The sequence below is a fragment of the Dermacentor silvarum genome, chromosome 2, assembly GCF_013339745.2.
Source record: "Dermacentor silvarum isolate Dsil-2018 chromosome 2, BIME_Dsil_1.4, whole genome shotgun sequence".
Classification (NCBI taxonomy): Eukaryota; Metazoa; Arthropoda; class Arachnida; order Ixodida; family Ixodidae; genus Dermacentor; species Dermacentor silvarum.
The window spans coordinates 206,064,543-206,086,924 of NC_051155.1; the positions used below are offsets into that span (position 1 = coordinate 206,064,543).

General features: G+C 44.1%; 1 protein-coding gene across 1 annotated transcript; it reads right to left on the bottom strand.

Moving 5' to 3' along the window:
• Nucleotides 1–1,203: 1,203 nt before the first annotated feature.
• LOC119442474 (mitochondrial mRNA pseudouridine synthase RPUSD3-like) lies at nt 1,204–22,374 on the bottom strand. The gene is made up of 8 exons (XM_037707372.2): nt 22,005–22,374; nt 21,859–21,924; nt 21,176–21,311; nt 20,080–20,187; nt 14,943–15,030; nt 10,991–11,123; nt 3,801–3,946; nt 1,204–1,754 (listed from the first exon to the last, which is right to left on the bottom strand). The coding sequence occupies exons 1-8, from the start codon at nt 22,222–22,224 to the stop codon at nt 1,545–1,547; spliced, it is 1,107 nt and encodes a 368-aa protein (XP_037563300.1). The 5' UTR covers nt 22,225–22,374; the 3' UTR covers nt 1,204–1,544.
• Between the last annotated feature and the right edge of the window lie 8 nt (nt 22,375–22,382).

Sequence of the window (22,382 nt, forward strand, 5' to 3'; positions counted from 1 at the left end):
TCATTCCGAGAATCGCAGCACATATGAGAAGTTCTTGCTCCTGACGTTATTCAGCTAGAGAAGTTTGCCAATGTATGAACATACATTGGCATATATGGCATAGAGACCACGCTAACAAAATTAGAGCTTATCAGTGCCGTAGCAATGTGTTTAAATATTCATTTTTCCTAATACGATTAACTATTGGAATGAGCTCCCTAATGAAGTTATTGCAGCATCTAGTATTCAAAATGCTATTGAGAGCCATATTCTTTTTTTTTTCCTTCTCTAGATGTTACTGTACTCTTTGTTAGTTTGTCTTCCGCTATTGCGAATTTCAGGGCTTAACCGATGTTGCACTTGCTGATATATTTTAACCCCCCTACGATTATGACGTACAAGCGATGTAGGTATACCGAATAAATAAATTACTTGTAATTTCCACTAGAGAAAAAAAATTACTGGTGACTGAAATACCTAAGTACAGTTATCTGTGTTACGTGATTGCATGGCATATAGCTTTAGAATCTTGCTTTCCACACAGCTTGTGTGGCAAGCAAGATTCTAGCAAGCAATTGAAATGATTCAATTCTGTCCATCGGATTCTTTAATAAGTTCACGTCACTAAAAGCAGTTTTCAAATTGCCACACCCAGCATGTGTATGCTATATATTAACCCTTCCAGCGTCACTGACGTACCAGTACGTTTTCGCATTTCTGTCCCGCGCTATTCCTTTTGACGTTCCTTTTGTCAGATAGGAATGTGACGGCCACATCAAGAAAGCATTTGCCATTATTCGTGTCAGTTTTTCACTTGTGCACAGCGAAAAATGAATTGTGTTCGTAGTATAGTATCCGGGGGAAAAAAAACAAGCACAGAAAGGGTTAAGCAACCCGCTAAATTATTTTCACAGTGCCATTCGTGTCACTTGAACTATCCTGATGATATGCATTGTTTTAGAGTGTCACTAATGCATAGGGTTCATGTCAACAGTTACCCTCGCACTCCAGAGGTAAATCTGAGACCCACACCCAGACAGCTCCTGCTTCTCTTTGCCTCTCCAAAAGCAACTTGTGCAAAAAACAATATCGTGGAGCCATTATGCTATCCACAGAGAACTTGTAGGTCAAATTTCTGACATCAGGTGGAGCCCACGTCTCGATGCTCTGTTGCTTCTTCTCAGCAGTTCTGTGGCAGATCAACCATGGCAAGTCAATCCGCACTTTGACAATTAAAAAAAAAAGTTTATTAACTATATTAAATTTTGACTCAGACAAATCCACTAACAAAGAAGCAACTCCTATACAGCATAAAATGTTTGCAAAACCAATACGCAATAAAGCAACGGCAGTCAAAGGGCTAAAAATAGCCTGTTAGTTTACCTGTATGCACCACAATATTTAATTTGTAACTACTTTTACTGCCTTCTATGTACACAGTCGTCATCAGGCAATTTCATTTCGTAAATTAGCCATTTCACATTCCTTCCAAACACATAAGTTGGCTCGCATATTGTGCTTAGACAGTAGCACAATCAAATAGCAGCCGCGTCCACACGAAAGAGTCATTTCTTTGGGTGCAAGTCGGGCAGAAGACCTAGTGCCTCAAGGGTCCAGCTGAAGTGTTTGGGCAGCGTGGGGTCACTCAAGAGCAAGTGCTGGTCTTTTCCATGGTACCAAGGCAACAGTAGGCTCCGGTAGTGCACCATGGCAGGCACTATTTGCTGCTGGGTGTTGGAGATTCCCAGCTGCTTGCAGACTGCATCTGGAAGAGGCTGTTGTTGCAAGAAAGTGTGTTTAGGGAGGGTTCTTTCTGCTGAGAAAGCCCCTTAGCAGGGACTGCAAGAAAGCCTCTTCAGCAGGCGCCGAAAGTTTTTGCACTGAAGCCGTTATTGCAACTAGATGCTATGGTAGAAATGTCCACTTCAAATGCCAAAGAAAATGTACTGAGTTAAAGCAATGAAATTTGAAGGGGACACTGGCCGTGTTAAAGGTCGTGTGTGGGCTAAGGTAGAAGAGCCTTTAGACACGCAGCAGGAAATTACCAAAGTTATGTTTAATTGTGCTTTGGAACTCTGCAGGGTATTCAAAAGCGTGTCGTTTCAGAACTATTGGGACCATCAAACTTGGCAAAAATACAGTGTGTTTTACAAGGAACGTGTCGAAGATGTTTCGGGGACACCATAGGAAATTAACAAATTTGTTCTAATTTAATTAACTTCTTTGAGCTTGCTGGCGGACTGAAATGTCTGCCATTTCCAAACTACTAGACCTATCAAAATCAAGCTTCATAGGAGTAAATTACGCATTGAGAAGAACATATTGTAGAAAATTCGAAGTTGTAGATGCATTGATGACTTCGTAGGAAATTTGCATAATATAGCCACATCCTTTAAAACGTTCCTTTGAGCAGGGTATTAAATTTTACAATTGCTGCAGCAAGCAAACTGCCAAACTTTCTTGCATGAAAATTTTTATGCACACACTGGAGACTCTCTATACTTAGAAACAAACAATGAAAAGAATGTAAATTTGAGTGTTAAATAATTGCATTTTGAAATCAGGTGGTGAAAATACATTAACTGTGCAAATTCCACTCAAATTGTTTATAAAATGAGAAAAGTTTTTTCAAGTGCCTCGTCCCCCCTTAATCCTTTCACAGGGCATTAAAGGGCCCCTCACTAGGTCTGGCCATTTTGAGCTGACAAGCACAGTGCATACAATGCGCGCTAACGATCGTGTCTGCTAACTATTACACAGCTACGCGCCGCGGAAACAGGTCAAATTTCAAACCAAATGCCGTTTTCCGTCTCCGCGTGGGAGCTGCGCTGCCAGTCGGAGAGTCGACGTCAATCGGACAAGTGTGCCTACGTAGATCGCAGTGCTGTGACGTCGCTCGTAGTGACAAGTAACTTCGAGAATTATTCAAGGCCACATCAGTTATTTGTTTAATCTGTTTAATTTGTTTAAGAGTGATGTACTTCTGTTTCGTCTGCTTGTTCCCACGGCGTGCATTCACGCACGCTGATAACGATCATTCTCTGTGATCCGCTTGCGTCTGCCTCAGTGTTCGTGCAGCACTGACTTATACCACTAGTCGGATGTTCTCGTGCACAGCGCACAAAATCGTGCGCTGCACAATTCAAGAGACGCAACAGCTCATGCTCGAGGCCGTCACCAGAATTGCGCCGCACAGCAAAAAATGCGAGGAAGAAAAAAAGAAAGAGGCGGGACCCGTGATGTACGTGTCACATGATTTTCCAGCTTCGGCAAGGGAGAACGCAGGGAAGGAATTTCGCTTGCGGAGGCTAGATGGGGCAAGGGGAGAGAGAATCTCTTGGCAGTGGCACTCGCCTTTTGAAAGCAAGGTTTCGCGGCACTGACACTTCAGCTGGTCTTTCAAAGCCAGAAGTGAAATAGAACTGTACCACTTCCATTCAAGCTAGTCTGGCTCCACGGGAGCAGTTTAACATGGTATGGAGGCTGCTCTGTGCAGTACAGTGCACAGTACAGCCAACGACAGCGTGGTATGTAATCTAATCCAACCCTCACGAAATTTGTAGTAAGCCTTTGGTGACCTGGTAGTGACCTAGTGCTAAAGCTATGCAAGCCTGATGACACCACTGTGCCTGCACACCAATCTGAAGTTACTTATTTCAGCTATGCTCAAGACCTATTACCATTTTCAGGTCGGAGCGCATCAACCTGGGCAGCTGACTTTGATTAAGACAGTCACCTGACATCATCCTATGCTGTAGGTCATTTCGAATTAGGAAAGGAGTCACAAGAGCTATCAGTGTGTAGATGGCCACAAAACCCACCTGCGGTTTGGCAGAAGCAGCTGCCACAGGAGACAGCACCAAGGGCCGGCCTTGATGATACTTGGTGAGGCAGGCATTGGGGCTCAAGTCACCCATCACACAAGATGCCAGGTTGGCCACATATGCACGCAAAAAACTCTTGTGTACTGCATGGAAAGAAAAAAAAAAAAGAAAACACTTCCATCACAGAATCCCTGCAAGAAAGAAAGGGCTATTTGATTTCTGAACCAAACTAGATGACTGTTGAGGCATAAGCTGGTGGGTGATGCAGGGACAATGAAAGTAATCGCAAAGACAAGTGCAATAGGCAAAGCGTGGTTTATGACAGTCCCACTCTGCGTAATGAGAGTGGTCCCAGCATTTCTTGCTTGTTTCGAAGGCCCTCCGTTTAACGCTTCCTCTGACGATGCTATCCAACACGGTCCACGGAGCCATTGATGCACTGTTTTTTCACAACGGATCCATGACAGGTTGTTGTGAAACAACGCTATACCAGGTGCTGCACTGCGGCTTACAAATAAAAAATAAAAACTGAAATTCCAAGGTTTCTCTAGCCTGCACGTGGTCAGGGCTGATCGCCAAGCGTGCGTTTAGAAGTCTAAAAAGATGCATAGAAGCATTCTTATTACACATTTGTGCGTTTGTGAATGTCAATGAGCATTTCAATCGTCTTGAGATGTGAGCTTCCATAAGCAAACAAGAGTGGAAATGTTCAGAATTGTTCATGTGTTCCATGTATGTTTCTTTAAAGGGACACTACTGGCAAATATTAAATCAAGTTAAAATGGTAGATTAATGCTCGAGAATATGTAAGGCGTCAATATTATAGAGTACAGAGTTTTAGTAATTGAGAAATTGAGGTAAGTGCTACTACTAGCCCGATGATGTAGTGACTACTCAATACAGTTCTGTCACTCGTAATAAAAAGATAATTGCATTATAAGATGGAAGAAAATGCTACTTGCATGCTTCTGTTCGATTCTTAGAAAAAATAACTTTTGATGTTACCCTTAAGAATGATGCTGGCGGTTGAAAGGTTTCATTTTTATTTATTTTTTATTCATGTTACCCCTAAAGGCCTTCACCAGGGGGGGGGGGGGGGGGGGGATACAATCATTAATAAACACTGTACATATTAGGAAGACCAACAACAATACATTAAGCAATAATAAAAAACAGCAATTAAAACATAAAGCATAATACAAAAGGTAAGGATGAACAAAAAAATCGACCAAAGTATTATTAGACATTTCCATCACAGCGAAGTAAATCTTGGAATTTTTTGTGTCAGTTTCTGTGGCGATGTGTGATGGCAAATTGTTCCAAGGAATGATCATGCGAGGAATTAATGAGTTGGCATGAGAGGATTAATGGCACTTTACGTATTTAACTTTGAAAGAATGATCATGTCGTGGAAAGATGGCATGGGGTGACTGAAAGAAATTGTTGTGAAGGGATGGATGGTGATAAAGCTTATGGAAAAGTGTTAAACGACCAAGTTTATGGCGATATGATAGGTCTTCCAGTTCGGCAAGTTTTTTTAGTTCTGAGACGCTTGTATAGGATTAGTAGTCTGAAAAAATGAAACGAACAGCACGGCTCTACAAGGATTCAATGTTAGTGATAACGTAGGCTTGATCAGGTTCCTAAATCGCCGCAGCACATTCAATTTTAGGACATATTAAAGTAGCATAAGCAAGCTTTTTTTACGTGGATAAGGGCATGTTTGAGGTTACGTTTAAACAGAACAAGTGAGCGGTTAGCAGACGCTAGGGTGAGGTCGATATGGTGATGCCATGCTAAGTCACGCTGTTTTTCTTCTCTTCTTTCTGGGGTATTACGTGCCAAAACCAGTTCTGATTATGAGGCACGCCGTAGTCGAGGGCCCACCTGGGGTTCTTTAACGTGCACTTCAACGCAAGCACATGGGCGTTTTTGCATTTCGCCTCTATTGAAATGCGGCTGCCACGGCTGGGATTCGATCCCGCGATCTCGTGCTCAGCAGTGCAACGCCTTAGCTGACTGAGCCACCGTGGCGGGTAAAGTCACAGTGAAGGTGCACCCCAAGGTACTTGTAAGTTGTTGTTAGTGCTACAGTATTGCTATTGAGGATGTAAGTGGTTCGAATACAAGATGTACGAAGAGTGAAACACATGTGTTTTGTTTTAGAAACATTTAACGTTATTAACCAGGATGAGCATCATGTGCTTACTTCGTTAAGGTCAGTTTCTAGGGATTGGCGGTCAGTGTCATTGGTAATGTTACAATAAAATACACAGTCACCAGCGAAGAGTCGAACTCTGGAACCTACACAGGCAGGCAAATCATTAATATAGATTAGAAAAAGCAAGGGACCGAGCACACTTCCTTGGGGTACACCAGATGCCACATAAGCAGATGATGTGTTAGAATTATTAACAGAGGTGAACCTGAGTTCTTGACGATAGAAAGTCTTTAGTCCAGGTGAGCATATTTCGTTAAAGTTAATTCCATTATAAGATGGAAGAAAATGCTAATTGCATACTTCTGTTCGTTCTTAGAAAAAATAACTTTTTGATGTTACCCTTAAGAATGACGCAGGCGTTTGAAAGGTTTCGTTTTCCCTCAACTCTGCGCCACCCACACTATTGCGTTTCAAAAATTTATCACTTAGTGATGCGCTGGTTTTGCTGGCTCACAAAACACACACAAACTGCTAGTAGCACAGAATGAGGCTCATCGCGACAAGCGTCGAAGATCATGTTTATGATTCAATGAGTGCTTTCCCTATCTCTTTCACACTGTCGGCTCTATCCTGTGGGGATGCGCGACTCTCGCACGTCCTCTGATGTTTTCTCCGCATAGCTCGTGTCTCCTGTAGTCCGGCTTCTCCGCGTGGCTAAGCGCCGGAGGCGGTCGTAGTGGTTACGGCGCATTGCGAGAGATGGTGCGAGTGTCGCGATACTAACGCCACCGAATGGCGGGGTGACTTGGGAGAAAAAGGTCAAAGGCACTTCCTCTTTGGCTTGGGATCGGCGACGAACACGCATGAACGCTTTGCGCGTGCGCCGGCCCCAGATGTGGGGTCTCACACATGCTCTTGGGGCAAAGGAACGACAACACAGTAGTGCAAACAATCAAAAGGGCATTTATTGCACCTTTCATACACTAATACACACTAGCCGAATTACTACCATAGAACATTCACATATGGGCCCGCGGCAAATCAAGGAAGTCCGACTCACCGCGACCGGATAGCGACTGAATATGCTCGCCCCATGCTATGACATCATCGCCTAGTCGTTCACATGTATGGTCACGCGAACGGTGGCGCGTTCGAACGATCCGTGTTCGTCCATACCGGTGTCCTGCTCTTGGCCTCGCGAGACGGTCCCGCAAAGCAAGCCGGCGCACGCGCGAAGCGTTCATGCGTGTTCGTCGCCGATCCCAAGCCAAAGAGGAAGTGCCTTTGACCTTTTTCTCCCAAGTCACCCCGCCGTTCGGTGGCGTTAGTATCGCGACACTCGCGCCATCTCTCGCAATGCGCCGCAACCACTACGACCGCCTCCGGCGCTTAGCCATGCGGAGAAGCCAGACTACAGGAGACGCGAGCTATGCGAAGAAAACATCAGGGGACGCGCGAGAGTCGCGCATCCCCACAATCCTGGCTCAGTTTCTGGCCCCACTTTTGCATATTGCACAAGAAAAATGTCGCGCCGGCTGTCAGGTGTCACGTTAATTTACTCACCGAAGGCAGCAAAGGGCAGTGATAGCATATGCAACGTCACAACTCCTCACTCCGGGGTGGGCAATTTGAATTGTGCTAGAGGTATGCGGACCCTTCAGATGCAATTTTCTCTTAAACTAGGTATTTTCTTGGCATGAAACAAGTGCTGGAAAGTTAATGGAATGGTATTTTAACAGTGTTTTGCAATAGTACTGTGACATGCAGAACACCAGGAGTATGCCTTTATGTCATTTATTTCGCACCAGTATATCAATCACAATTATGCATTTTGATGAATTTGTGTGTGTACTATAGATCAATATGTGTTTCAATCGTTTTAAGTCCCGAGCTGCCACGAACGGACAGTGCATGCTTTTTGAAGCCACACTAATCGAAGCCAGTGATATGGCGAGCAACCTCTGTGTTACCATAGGCTAGGCTTTTATCCCTTGATATGGAAAACCAATCTCAAGAAGATGAGACAACGCCCCAAACTTTGCTGCCAAGGTAAGATGAAGGGCAGCAAAACAGCTACAAGACCATTCAATTCACGTGAAGATGTAACAGGTTAGAAATGGCTTAGCCTAAATGGCTACCCAATCTTCTTAGAGGGACCAGGCCGGGGGCTGCCGTGTCAAACAATGATGTAGTAGTTGCCATTCCATTCTGATGCCAAAATTCTTACAGGAGACCCAGGCAAAACCTGCTTCTCTGGTAAAAGGTTGAGGCTGGCTGCAACGGAAGTCCCTATGACAGTCTTCAATTCTGGGACCTCCTTCTGCATCTTTATACTGCTTAATGAACATCAAAATTTGATACAGCAGTGTAATGCAGGTAGACGAAAGGCAGGAGCCTTTATTGAAGGGGTAACACAAGGTTATTTTTTATGACCGCTAGGCAGAAAAAAATGCTTCCTTCCTACATGAGGTTCCAGCAAGAAATTATTTAAAGGGGTACGGACACAAGAAATTCTCACTAGAAATAACTCGTAGAATACATTGTTGCGACCTCATAGGTATTATCTGTAAAGCAACACTACCGTATTTATGTGATTATAAGGCGGTCATGATTATAAGGCGAGGGTGCAAGTGTGGGGACCCAAGAAAAAAGACGAGTATGCACACCAATATAAGGCAATACAGAGTAGCCGACAGACTATCTAGACTCGGCGAGGGTTTTCTGAAATACGTACTGAAGTACTAACACAGCCAAAATGCAAAATGGCAACCATGAAATAAAGGGGGGCATGCTTCAACACGCGGAGTGCGGGTTATATGCGAATTTTGCCTTTAGGTGTGGCTTCACGGCACCACGTCACGCGCTACCGTAAAGCCATACTGCAAGGTGAAATTTGCGCTCCTGTGGAGCCACACCTAAATCAAAGTTCGCGTATAAGGCGGGGGGTGACTTCGAGACTGAAAATTCTGGGGGAAAACCTCGCCTTATATTCGAATAAATACGGTACTTTAATTTTGAAGTATGTGTCAGCGGCAAATTCGAAAGTGCAGCACCTATCGATGTAGTCATCAGTGTAGGTCTTATTAGTAAACGATGTTACGTCACGTGTGTCGGTAATTAATTTTCGACGTCATTGGCTTGTCTCGCTACTTGTAAGACATTTCAGCACTGTTTGCATTGGGTGTCTTGCACTGATGACTGCACACGAAGCATACATGCAAACTTCTTACCATTTGCAGATTACCAGTTTACTGGTGCCGTGGCTGGTAGTAGCATAAAGTAGCAAAGCTAGTGGCGACATATTGTGACGATTTGGCCAGCCAAATGCATTCAAATCTTAATTTCCAAAGGGAATTAAAAAACGCAATATGTTAATGATTATATTGCTACCAATGCTTTACACCAGCCAGTTAGGTAGAATATGTAAGTTGCAGTATTAGTTTTGCATGCTCTCTGATTAGACACTGTTTCACCAGCTCTTGCTACCAGCATTGTTTTTTCCGTACTTCTCTCCGGTTACTTAGCAAACCACAATCGGTAAGAAGTTTGGGGACACACTAAAATGTGGCTAAAGCTCTCTAATTCCAGGGTCATGCTGCATAGTGGCCTTCTATCCAACTAAGCATTACGATGGTTAGAGCAATGCACATGTTTCCCACCAAAGTAGCAGATGAAACAGGAGCACACTTGGCATGGTAAAAGGTGCGCTAGCGTGCACACCAAGTCTGCGCGCTCATGTGATTATTGCTGTTTGCAGGCGTGCTTTTTACATCATGGGGCACAAAGTGCTCTTCGAAATCGAAACCGCGACTAAAACTAAACAACCGTCACACACTGGAGCAAACGAGTTTCTTTAGCCTGATTACAGGGTCAATAGCTACTACTGATTAAGCGCAAAAAATAGAGCCCATAGAATTATTTGTCGGGGTACTGGCTAGGGTAAAAAGTGTGGCGGAGAGCAAGGCTGGGGAACGTATTAGTTTGGAGCTGACGCCAAGCGGCTGCATCTGCACGGTTTAGCTTCACGTGTGGTGGGGGGAATATTCTACGGGATAGTCTGTGGTGTTGTAGTATATGCGTGTATGTAAGCGGTATCGTTTCCACCTTGTCTGGGTTGGACTGGTCTTCCACCGGTGCCTGGAGGGTTAGGCCTCGGGCTGCCGCATGAACGCGCTCATTGCCAGGGAGAGACGCATGCCCAGGTGTCCAGACTAGGTGAACTAGTGGAATGTTTTGCTTCTTGTGTAGAATTTTATGAGCGATCGGTGAAATCCGTCCTTGTGCGTAGTTTCGACATGCTTGCTGGGAATCTGTAAGAATATGTATGATCTTATCTGGGGGTTGAGCGCTGATGGCGAGGGCTATGGCACATTCTTCGGCTTCCGTGCAGTTGTCAGTGCGTATTGTGGCTGATAATAGTGCTTCGCCCCTCCAGTCGGCCACCGCTACCACTTTGGCTGTAATGTCAGGGTAGCACGCGGCGTCTGTATAGAAGGTGTCGACGTCGTTGCAGTATGCTCGGTGCAGTGCCATTGCACGCGCAGTGCGCCTGCCTTTATGGTGTTCGGGGTGCATATTCCGAGGTATGGGGGCCACTGTAATGTTTTCTTTGATGTTTGGGGCGATTGACAGGGGCTCTCGTGGGGAAAACTCTGATGTTGGGTAACGTAATTGTCTGAGTACGTGCCTTCCTGTCGATGTACGTTTAAGTCGTTCGATCTGCCCGACTTTCTGGGCTTCGATTAATTCGGCCGTGGTGTTATGTAGACCCACGGCTGTTATGTAGAGTACTCCTTTAAGGTCACAACTGTTAAGGACAAATGTTTCCACCTCCCCGTAAAGCCTTTTCGACATATTCGATATAAAGCGTATTCGACTTCAGTGGTAACCACTGAACCACACTGGTATCAAGAAAAGTTTGCTTCACATTGTGAATGCCAGTGGCCGCCATTAGTAGCAGCCCCCACTTTTCCCAGTAGCAAATGCAAAAGTTGGATGGTCAGGACGGCATGTCCAATTCTCCTACCGTTTGATGCAGCCACTTGAAGCAGGCTCATGGCCATGCTGGTGTTTTTGCTCAAAGTCTGGCACTCCACAAGAACAGCCTTCACCACCCTTGTCTTTGAAGCAGTTTTGCTGAACTCGCGCAACACTTCCACCTGCCAGAAAAGAATTAGTCTTACGTTTTACACACACACATGAGCACTGACTAGCAACTTTACTGCTTATGCATGGTGAAATTTCAACATATGTACCTGAGCCACATTTTTTTGACAACACCCTAAAGCTGTAAAAGAGATACAGTCGTACCTTGATATAACAAAGTACTTGGAGTGAAAAAATTTGTTAAATCACGAATTCGTTTATTTGAGGTTTTAAAGTTTCAGCAGTAAAAACAATTTCACAAATTCCCAGAGCATTCTTGGTGGATAGTATCTTGATAGTAGTAAGCACTTATAAACAAATCACAAGGTCAGGCCATAAAAGCGCAGTTATCAGCGCTAGCGTATGCAGATCACGGCGAGAGCAATGCATCGACGTGGCTTGCGGCATCCGAGATTTGCGTTCGTCGCGTAGTGCTTACAAATTAAAGACAAAAGTGTTAAAAGATACGGATATTCGTCCCGCGCAGAAAAAAGAGAAGTTAGTGACATCTAACTTCGTGAACGCGGGTTACGCGCAAGCGTATGGACGCCACGAGCATGCACAGCAAGCATCACGGCGTCAAAGCGCAAACGGAAAGGGCGCGAATGCGACTGTTTCTCTCTCCTCCAGAGCTCGCTTCCCTCGCGTCGACAAACATAATCTCGCCGATTTGACAGGGATTCTTGCTCCTTGGACAGCGCATCTATGCTTGCGTGTAAAAATAATTTTAAAAATCAGTTTCGCCAGAGGTGGAGCACTGATGGCGATAGCAGAAAGAGAACTACACGAAGGAAGGTCGTAGTTTTATCGGTGTCACATGCGCTCAGGCAAACATTAACAGATCTCACTCTATGACCACAAACTCGCTGTCGCAGTGCGAGCGAACGCTTTGCACCGTGTCTCGGAAACTTGGGATTACAGGACCGCCAACACTACAGACGTGCGATGACTCAATGCGCACTGAGGCATGAACTGTTTCGGCTCCGCCTTTGCACTTGCCGCAGAGAGGTTACCTCACGGCACGTGGCCCACGCATGGTTGTGCGCAAGGAGGAGACGCACGCGATAGAAGGCAGATAGGCACCTGTTTCTGCCCCCTCCCCTAGCGCGTGCTTGATACGTTACCGCGCGTTAACTCTCTCCACATCTCCCTTGCATAGAAGGAATCGTCAGCTCTCATGTTTCTCCGAGCACTGCAAGCCCCGGCTCCGCAACTTGTTTACCAATGCAACAAATGGCGCAGCGGCGTTTCCCGCCTACCGCATCCCGGCGCATGCATTTTAATGGTGTTTTCGTCGCTCCAACTTTTCATGCGGAAGGATGCTTGGAATAACTTTGGCCCGACATTTTAAAAGTATTTTTGCTACATTTACTTGCCACACAGGCTCCAAGCACATGCTTTAAATGGCCGAAAACTTCGTTAAATCGAAACCGTGTCAGGTAATGACTTCGTTAAATCGCGAAAACATACATGGTTTCCAATCGAACTAAGATTGGAAAATGAAAATTGTTCATTACATTGAAATTTCGTTAAATCGAGGTTCGCTATATCGACGTTTGACTATAGCCTTCTGCTTGCTTTATTGACTGTTCAATAAAGGAAGGAAAAAAAAGAAAGTACGCATTAGGAAGCACTTGGCTGACAAAGAAATAGCAGGCAGGAGTTCATCCCAAACACTTCGGTGAGTTCATGCCCTGACCCTTACCCCTTAACAAAGGGTGGTCAACTAGGACCACGAGTACCACTTGTGGCGCGGAACAGATGAAAGGAAATTAAGAAAGCAAAATCCAGCAGAACCCATCTCATGATGACTGTCGACAGTAATGAGTTAGCATTAAATCAATATAGCCAACACAACATATTGCCACCGTTGAAACGAGTTATGCATGAGCTGGGGGTATACTGCTGCGGCACTCCTCTTTTGCGCTTCCCTAAGAACACTCTATGCCATCAGGCGGCGCTTCCGCGAAGCCTGCACATGGCATCTGAAATGCATGGCGCACCGCTGCGTGAGAGCGCTGAGAAACGCGTCATGTGGCAACGTGGCCGGTGCATGCAAATGCTGAGAATTGTTGCCTCACTTGTCGCAGACTCGGTGGCACATACTCAGTGATCCAAGTTGGAGAGTGGTTCATTGAAGAGCGGCACATACCCAGTGCATTCATGGTGCAGCTCACTAAAGCGTTGGCTAGTAAGACATTAATTGAAAGCGGCACATACCCAGTGCATTTGTGGTGCAGCCTGCTAATGCTTCGGGTTGCCGTCCTGGAGGAACCCTTGCGACGTGGGTTCAATTCCACTCAGCATCAGAGTACCTTAAGTTATCTTTTGCGTCATTGTAGAGCAGCACATTCCCAGTGGCAGGTACCTAGTTACCCAAGTTGATGTCAAATATGTTATTTGACATCACCTACTGGCACATACCCAGTGCTACGAGCCTACCCAGTCCTGCATCTACAGTGACCCATGTTGGCATGAAAGAGGTTCGTTGAAGAGCGGCACATTGGCACATACTCAGTGACTCAAGTTGGTTCGATGGTTGGTTTCTAATCCTGTTACATTAGCACAGCATCCCAATGCACTAACCATTCAACCAAGGACTACCAAGCGACCCAGGTAGGTGGGAAAATGGGTAGATATAAACATAGATAGATAGCCTCGGGAAAGTGCATGAAGAATCCTAAGAATGCTGAAGCATTAAAGCAGCGTCGCTGGCGGTCAAATAGGTGGTTGAGGGGCCAACACTGGTAGACAACATGGCCTTGCAACGGCATCCACATATGTTAGTGGTGCAGCGACAGGAGTCAGCTGACAGGTAGACAGGAAGAGCCTCTATGACCTGCTCCTGAACCACTTATCGAATGGTCGGAACTAGAGTGCATAGACATTGGCGGAGTTGGCAAACACAAAAGCTGTCGAGCAACTTCTTTACGCACAAGTTCCTTTATCTGTGACAGCAGCACACTGTGGTCGCCACCGATGGTCAACGCAGGAAGGGAATCATCCCGTAGTCCATTGAAGCTCTGGCACATGTGCACAAGCTCAGACACGGTGCACGGGTCCTTAGACAGAAACATTTGAAAGGTGCCATCTATGCCTTTCATTATGTGCTTTATTTTGTCTTGTTCAGTCACTGTGACGGTGGCGACATACTTCTGCGAAGCTTGTCATGAAAGCTGTTCAAGTGGTAATGTCAGACTCTTGGTCATGAGACCAAAGGTTTGCGACATCTTTAAGGTAGAAGGGACATTGTGCAGTTTTGTAGTGTTGTCCCACTTGTGCGTGCTCACCCTTTCAAACATCAACAGGCAATCTCCTACAGCCTAGTCATCAGTGCCGCAGCATTCTGGACATGATGACCGACAGAGATTGGGTCATACCTCACTGGGTGGCTTCGTCAGGCATTGTGAGTGAGTCAGAGTGAGTTCTGCTTATTTTGCTGACCTAAGAGTTAAAACATTGCTTAAGTCACGGTCACCGCGGCAATGCCGGTGCGACATTGCCGGTGCGACAGCATACATTACACAAGTCCATAAAAGGAAAGCTATCACAGAGAATGTGGTGGTGACGGCACTGCTACACTCTTTCATTTCAATAAAACTAATTCTTTAAGTACTCCATGTATCTCAAACTTTTTACTAATGAGCGTTCTGTAACCCGAAGCATGTAACAAATTTTTTACACTATGAGCATCTACGTGCTACTTTAACCCAGCACATGAAACTTGCAATCACCAGCTTGCTCAACTCCCCATTTCAGCTGCATAGGTCTGCGCAAACATGAAGGCATCCTCTATGCCACCTGTCATTACTGAAATTGGAAAGTGCACTTACACGTTTTTCTGATTCATTCACAGGTACAAGCTTTATGGCAACTTTTTCCTTGACTTCATCACGCACCGGGTAGCCTTTCGCAATTATCCTAAAATAAAAAGAAAAAGAACAGTAGCAGCACCACAGAGCAGTTGACAACCTTTTCAATTGGCAGTCTCAGTAATAAATGTTTTTGCAGATCCAATGCATATATTAAAATCTATGTTAAGCGGTTAATTAAATGCTATACAAGTGATCATCTATTGCACAGTGTTTTGCAGCATCGATTACATGCCTGCCAGGCAAGATGGCAAGACAACAAGACCCACGCCACATGAACACACATTACATTGTCTACGGGATTGGCCTAGTTTGCTTTGACACAGACTCCAGGGTCAGCCCACCGAGTAAAGGGGGCCCGATCCTAGAGATAGTGCAATAGTAAATTACACACTCACTTTACTCAACAGGAAACTGACCCTGCAGACGCACCAAACCCCGTCAATTAAGGCACAGAAAGCTTTGCTTGAATAAAGAAATTGCCGCTTGGTGGCATATATTTGTTGCAGTGGGAATGTTCAGGTACCCTTCGTTGTTTCACTGCGTAATTCCGTAGAGAACAGCAGGCCGTAACCAGGGGGAAGGTTAGGGGAGTCTGATGTTGCCCCAATATTATCGTTGTGGCGATATATTGTTTAGCACAACTTACGTAAATATATGACAGCAATGTGCTTGGTTCATGCACAAAATTAAGTGAATATTTAAAAATGCTCGCCACTGTCCCTGTAAGATCCCTCCCGAAAATTATAGCGGGGTAGGGCCCTAGAGAACAGAGCCGGCAACCAGAACATCTGTAAGGTTGGTACAGATGGGGAAGCCAATTCATTATATGGATGCTGTCCTATGCGTGAACTATTTGGCAAGACAGCAGCAGCCACGATCAGCAATGTGAGGGGGGGGGGGGGGGTCGCAAAGAAAGCTTAGCTTTAAAAGGAGGCCTGGGAGTGGGCTGGCAGGTAAGTCACAAGGCAGGTGGAGAGTAATCCTGGCACACAAATGTAAAAATCTATTTATTTCGTCACATATGACATAGTATCATAAATAATTCATATCTATCAGGTACAACTGGCCCTGTCACAACAGGAAATCTGAATATCTGCTTTGTGTGCATGTATGTGAACAGCTCCACCATCAGCCTAAATATCAATAGATCATTTTAGTTTCGTCTATTGAAATAAACAGATAGAGGAGTGGCAGACCCCATTACAAGGGTTCACAGCAGCAAAAAGACAATAATACAGATTACATCAAAATAAAATTACCAAGATAACAAGTATAATAACATAATGCTGAAAACTTTCGATGTAGTTACATTATAGTGTCACATTTAGAAAAATTCAGACATAACTTGCTTGAAGCACAGTTAAACAAATTAAAATTCGTAGATTCTAAACTAAAAAAAATATGGTAATATAAAGCACAGGTTTTGCATTCCTGAATGTAAATGCACGGTTGGTACTTCTCCCATTTCACCTTTCCTCATCTCATAACTCTGCTCTTCCTTTTCTAAGTACAATGTTGTTAACAAATATTTTGTATTTTCTTTATTTTGCGCTTAAATCACGCACTTAATCAATAGCGGTAAAACTGGTGGATCCTTTGACACAAGCAGTGCTAAAGAAATCAGCAGTTGATGTTCCAAAAGGAGTATTATATACGTACCAAAGGAACTGTTCTTGCATGATATGTATTTTTTTCAAGTAAGAAAATGTTGTGGTACCCCAGACAAGCAGACATTAGGTTACATTCGATTAACACAAGGAATTATAAATAAGCAATTTCTCTTATGGCGACCAACTAGTCCTGCTGTGCAGGCGATCTTTCAGATTAGAATGTTTATGTGACTCTTCCAGGAGACAGTCGCAGAAAACACCACGCCTAGTCACTTAAAATGGTGGACAACTTCAATTTTATGACTGTTTAAAACAATATCTCTATGTTGATTATTTTTTTTCTGGTCTAAAAATAATTGCCTTTGTTTTACTCTCATTAATTTTTCATGCCATTGAATAACAACCATGCTGCTAAATTTTGTACTGTGTCATTGCACATATCTTATGGGGTCTCAAACGCGCTCTTGGTATAAACGAACAACAACACAGTAGTGCAGACAAGGGCATTTATTTGACGTAATAGTTCATCGGAAACCCGCTAGGTGGAGAGAAGTAATTAAATGAAAAATTAGACATCCACCCAATCATAGCAATCACTACAAAAGAAACCCATCCGGGTTCCTTGAAAGATAAGCCTCGCAGCTGAAGTTTTTTTTTTTTTTTTTTCCTTCAAGAGCGAGGCTTTTCTTTCAAGGAACCCGTATGGGCTTCCTTTGTAGCAATTGCTACAATTGGGTGGATGTCTAATTTTCCATTTAAGGGTATTTATTGCACCTTTTAATACCAGTCGAATGAATTACTAACACAGTATATATAGCCAGCCGAATTATACCAATAGCACCTGCCGATGGGAACACGACAAATCGAGGAAGTCCGACTCACCGTGACCGGATAGTGAGTGAATATGTCCGCCCCATGTTGGACCCCAACGCCTAATCATTCGCGTGTACGGTCACGTGAATGGTGGCGCGTTTGAACGACCATGTTGGTCCATTCCAGTGTCCTGCTCCAAAGCCTTTTGCAGGACATTCCCACAAATGGCCAATGAGCACATGAAACGTCCATGCAGCTAGTCGACCGCAAGCCAAAGAGGAACAAGCTACGCCCTTTTGTGCCCGAGTAACCCCACCATTAGGTAGAGTTACAAGCGCAACACTCGCGCCATCTCTCATACTAATCTGCACCTACACCGACTGCTGGCAGCACCCAGCTACACGGGCAAGCCGGATTACAGATGCGAGAGCTATGCAGGAAAAACAACATCAGGGGACGTGCGAGAGTTGAGCGTCCCCACAATCTAAGGTCATGCATGTTATTATCAGAAAAGAAAATAGTGGTGTCACCAGCATATATAAACTTTGCACTACTATTAATACTATTAATATACTACATCATTATTATACAGAATAAACAATAGAAAACCTAATATACTGACCCGCAGAACTCCGCAAACTACCTTCAGAACATGTGACCTTTATTTATTTTGACAATTTGTTGCCAATGAGAGGGGTAGGAATTTACTGGCTCCTGTGTGCAACTACCTATTCCATAATGCCTAAGATTTTCTATTAGGAGTTAATGGTTAACTAAATCAAATGCCTTAGAATAATCTACAAACAGTCCAACAGTCATAGGAGCTTTCTTTTCAAACTATTTAGAATGCATTCTTTTCGTGGAAGTAATGCCGCTCCTGAAGAGTTATTTTTCCGAAAAATGAATTAAAACTTGTGACTCTCAAATTTTTCAACACAGTTTGATAGCCTCAAGTGTATCACTTAAGACTTTTGAAAAAAAAAAAAATGGCAGAACAGATATTGGTCTATAGTTTTCTAATTCACTGTGATCGCCCTTTTTGTACAACAATACTACTTTCACAACTAGCATTTCACTGCGAAAAAAAAGAAAAAAAATGAGCCCTGCAGGAAGTATAGAAAGCACAGCAAAATAAAATCATGCAATACAAGTACCACACAAGGAATAGGACTCGGGACAGCAATAATTAACACCCACCGCAGCAAAGACAGAATAACTAAATAATTCTATTTCAGTGCTATTCCTTCCAGTGTTTTACCACTTGACCACAAAAGGCACACTGTCAGCACGCCATCAGAAGTGATGAGTTACTACAGCAGCTGATCAGAAAGGATTGGAATCTCAGATTAGAAAGGTCATATGTCTTAGAAGCAAAAATATTGTGATATCGTGTTGGGGCCCCATATGTTGCAGAAAATCATCCCAAACCACCCCTACCACGCAGGCCCTCCCGCGTGGCACAGAGGCGTTAGTGAACGAAATTGAATTTTTCAAAATAAAATCTGTCAGAAAAATTGTAAAGTATGACTTAACCACAACCTACTTACATGATAGCGTTGGGTTGTAATTTGAACGTACGAGAAAACATAATCCTGTCACGAGGAAGCTCAAACCCCTCTTCCAGCATTTCTACCACACAACAGCGCACGCCCAGGCAGGTTACTTGCAGAAACACCATCCAGATGACGCTCGCCTCCTCAGCAGGTCAAACTGGGACTTGCCCTGCCTAATGCGTTTTGGACACGCGCGCACCTTGGGGCAACAGCAAACAGTTAATAAAATAATAAAAAAAAGGTCCTAGGGCCTTCACATTTTGATGTAAGACAGCTTATATTGCCCCTGGAAAAATGTCTTCCCAGCAATGCATTTATGTTTAAAAGTGAAGCCGACTTTAGGGGGATCGGCATTAGCTTAGTCTTTGTAACCTGGCTTTCCCACGTTATGTGTTGCAGTGAAGCCTACTCATAAAAAAATGTGAACCGGGCTCAATAGCCCGGTTCACATTCACAGCTTTAGACACACACCTTCCCCAGTCCGGTGTGATTGCAGCACATTTTCCCCACGCAATACCCGAGTGCTCTTTGCAAGTCATGTCAGGCAACTAGAGCGACACTCTCACACATGTTGTGGGAGTGTCCTGTTATAGCAGCACAAATGGCAGTAGCTCCGGAGGCTCTTGCGTCGAAGTGGGCCGCCGCTCTGCGCAGCTCCAACCTCAATACATAAGAGTGGGCAGTCCAGTGGGCCCGGGAGGTGGCGAGGAGGCGAAGCCTCGAAGTCCCCTCATGGGAGACCTGAGCCCGGGTCGTTAAACTTCGCCGGATTTTAATAAAGTTGTTTCCATCCATCCATAGCGTCCTCCAATTTCTTTCCCAGTTTCCCAAAAGAACTCTCTTCAGCAAACACCACATAAATAAGCATTTATCACACCCACAAAATGGAAGTTTTTTGAGTCCACCAAGACGATGTAACTCAAGTGTGAGCACAGTCATTAATGTAGTTGTCCTAAATATTGTGCAACTGCTCAAGAGAGCCTTTTAGGCAAACCTGAATCACTTTCAGTGCCATAGAGTGAAATCAAATAAGCAAAGAAATGTTTACTGCATTGCGTGTTTTGGTGAACCACGGTTAACTTCAACCACAAAATACTGTTTTCAAACTGTAAAGCTCACCAAGCAGTCGTATATGGTATCTGCATTGGCTTTGCTCGCAGCACAGCTTTCTGAGCACTTCGTGCAGCTTGCTCATTGGACGCCAGAATGGTGACACCGCTAGCATACCTGAGAAGAGGGTGAATTGTTATGTTAGCATCAGCACAAATATAAAATTTATTGCACAATCCATCTGTTTCATCAGCACATACCACTGCTTCAGGCTTGAAAAACTGCACCAGCAAATAAAAAAATCTGCATCAGCTTTGCACAATCCACAAGCTTACAGATAGCTCTTTTCTTTCTCACAAGTCACGCTTTACTAATTTATTATCATACTGCATTAAATTTAACTTTTTTTGAACAGGATATGGAGTCTCTTTTCTCTCATTTCCCACTTTTAGTCTTAACCTGACGCATCATGTTAAAACTCAGTTATAATTTTAAATCTTGTTAGTTCACCTTTTCTGGGAAATCTAGGCACACTGTATTGAAAATGCCTGCTTACACGTGTAGATCATTTTCCGTTTTTGTAACCCCTACTCCTTGGAGGAACAAACAGCAGTACCCCTAATTGTTCCCTCTAAACAACTAAACACCACCACTCCCCTTATTTCACCACCTTTTCTTCTTACCTATTTTGGTTAAGGCCCACAAGTGACATCATCATTTGAAGCAAGGGAAAAGTCCACAATGGATATCAATGTCAAAATAACAAACATAAGAGGGCCAAAAAAAAAAAAATTGTCAGCCTCCTCTTACCCATTTCTCTTCTCATACATGTTTGTGTTGCATGCGTTCAAGTTGGAATGAATTTTATTGATAAAAAGAAAGGAAGATTGGCCCTAGCTTATGCACTATAACCTGCTGCTTTGTGCTGGGAAATGGGAAAAGAAAAACAAAATAACGATGGAAAGTGATGCTGATAAGAATAGCAGTAAGTTGGTCGTCAACACAGCAGCATACTTAAATTCCTCAGTTTAGTCCCGTGTTGTAAAAATACTGTATCATGGCCCATGCTGAGCTAGGTATCCAAGTATAGCTTTAGGCTAATTTGTGTGTGAAGATATGATCGGCATTGAAGTGAGTGCACATTCAATGCAAGGCATTAAAGTACCTTTCAGCTGATTTGACGATCATAATTTGGTCGACATTCAAGTGAACCGCCAAGCCATCTAGGGCATCTTCTAGACTGTAAGGAGACTCGCCGAAGCCCGAGACGTGAAGGCGTTGCTTGAGCATACTTTGGGATCCTGAAAAATGGTAATATAAAGAAGTTCACACAGGCACCTTGAGAGGGAAAAATGACTTGCCAAGGGAAATCTGGCAAACTATGATGATTGCGCACAGCGCATATAACAGAGCAGACAGAATTATCTGCATGCATATAATGTGCCATATAGTCCACTTTGCACTGCAAACAAGGAGTGTTTAGACTAAATGCTAAAAGCACATACCTAGAACGGACGTCAGGCATGGCGCAAGTTGAAGCTTTCTAGTAAAAAGACAAACGGTAAACTAGAGGAAACAGTTAACGTCATGCAAAGACTATATTTCGCTGTCGACATGTTATCTCACGAACTAAAATGTGTTTTTGCTGTGATACTCGGCTGAACCGCAAAAAAGCCGACACATATAGGAGAATCGCGTTGTTCTATTATTTAAAATAGAGCATGCAGAAGTGGGAAGAAGTTGAGAACTGAGGGTTTCATGGCCACGAGCATGAGAAACTGATAGCCATGGCTTCTAGCATGTAGTTCTTCATGCTCTAGCGAAAATTTCAAGGCGTGCTAAACTTACGGCCTTCCTTGCGGAAATTCATGCTCAGGGGAACCCCGTATGGTTTGCTGAGCGCAATAAGCCCATCTGTATTGGAGACAAGAGAAGGGCGCTTTTAGAAGCCAGCATGGCATACTTGTGTCCAACAGCGCAGGTTGGATACTTGCCTTGGTTATAAAATATACTACCCGCCAAATCCCGAACAAACTCGCCCTTCGATTTCCACGGGTACAAATTTCTGTACACGTGCTTTTTATCTTCAGAATCTTTCCGGCTTGAATGTGACAGATCTTCAAAAGCTGGTTTTGCTGCTGCACAGAGCTGCCTAAACGAGTTTAGGCTGCTAAGGTGACGTGAACGACGTGCAAAGACGCACAAGCGCTTCATCACACCAAATGGTAACGATGGTAACAACGGGTACGTCTTTACGCAGAACGGCTTGTACGACTACAAATTAACACAGACGTGAATCGGCACACACACACACTTGTAAAGAACCAAAAACATTGAACACGTGCGCCCCATGCTACCCCAACGCCTCCTAT

Bases quoted from the DNA above. Each gene is read 5' to 3' on its own strand.
- LOC119442474 (XM_037707372.2), bottom strand. From the start codon at position 22,224: ATGAAGCGCTTGTGCGTCTTTGCACGTCGTTCACGTCACCTTAGCAGC. The intron at 20,188-21,175 runs GTACTTTAATGC...CCCTCTTCTCAG, and splicing joins ATCGTCAAATCAGCTGAAAG to GTATGCTAGCGGTGTCACCA. The intron at 15,031-20,079 runs GTGAGCTTTACA...TTTTTATTTTAG, and splicing joins ATACCATATACGACTGCTTG to GATAATTGCGAAAGGCTACC.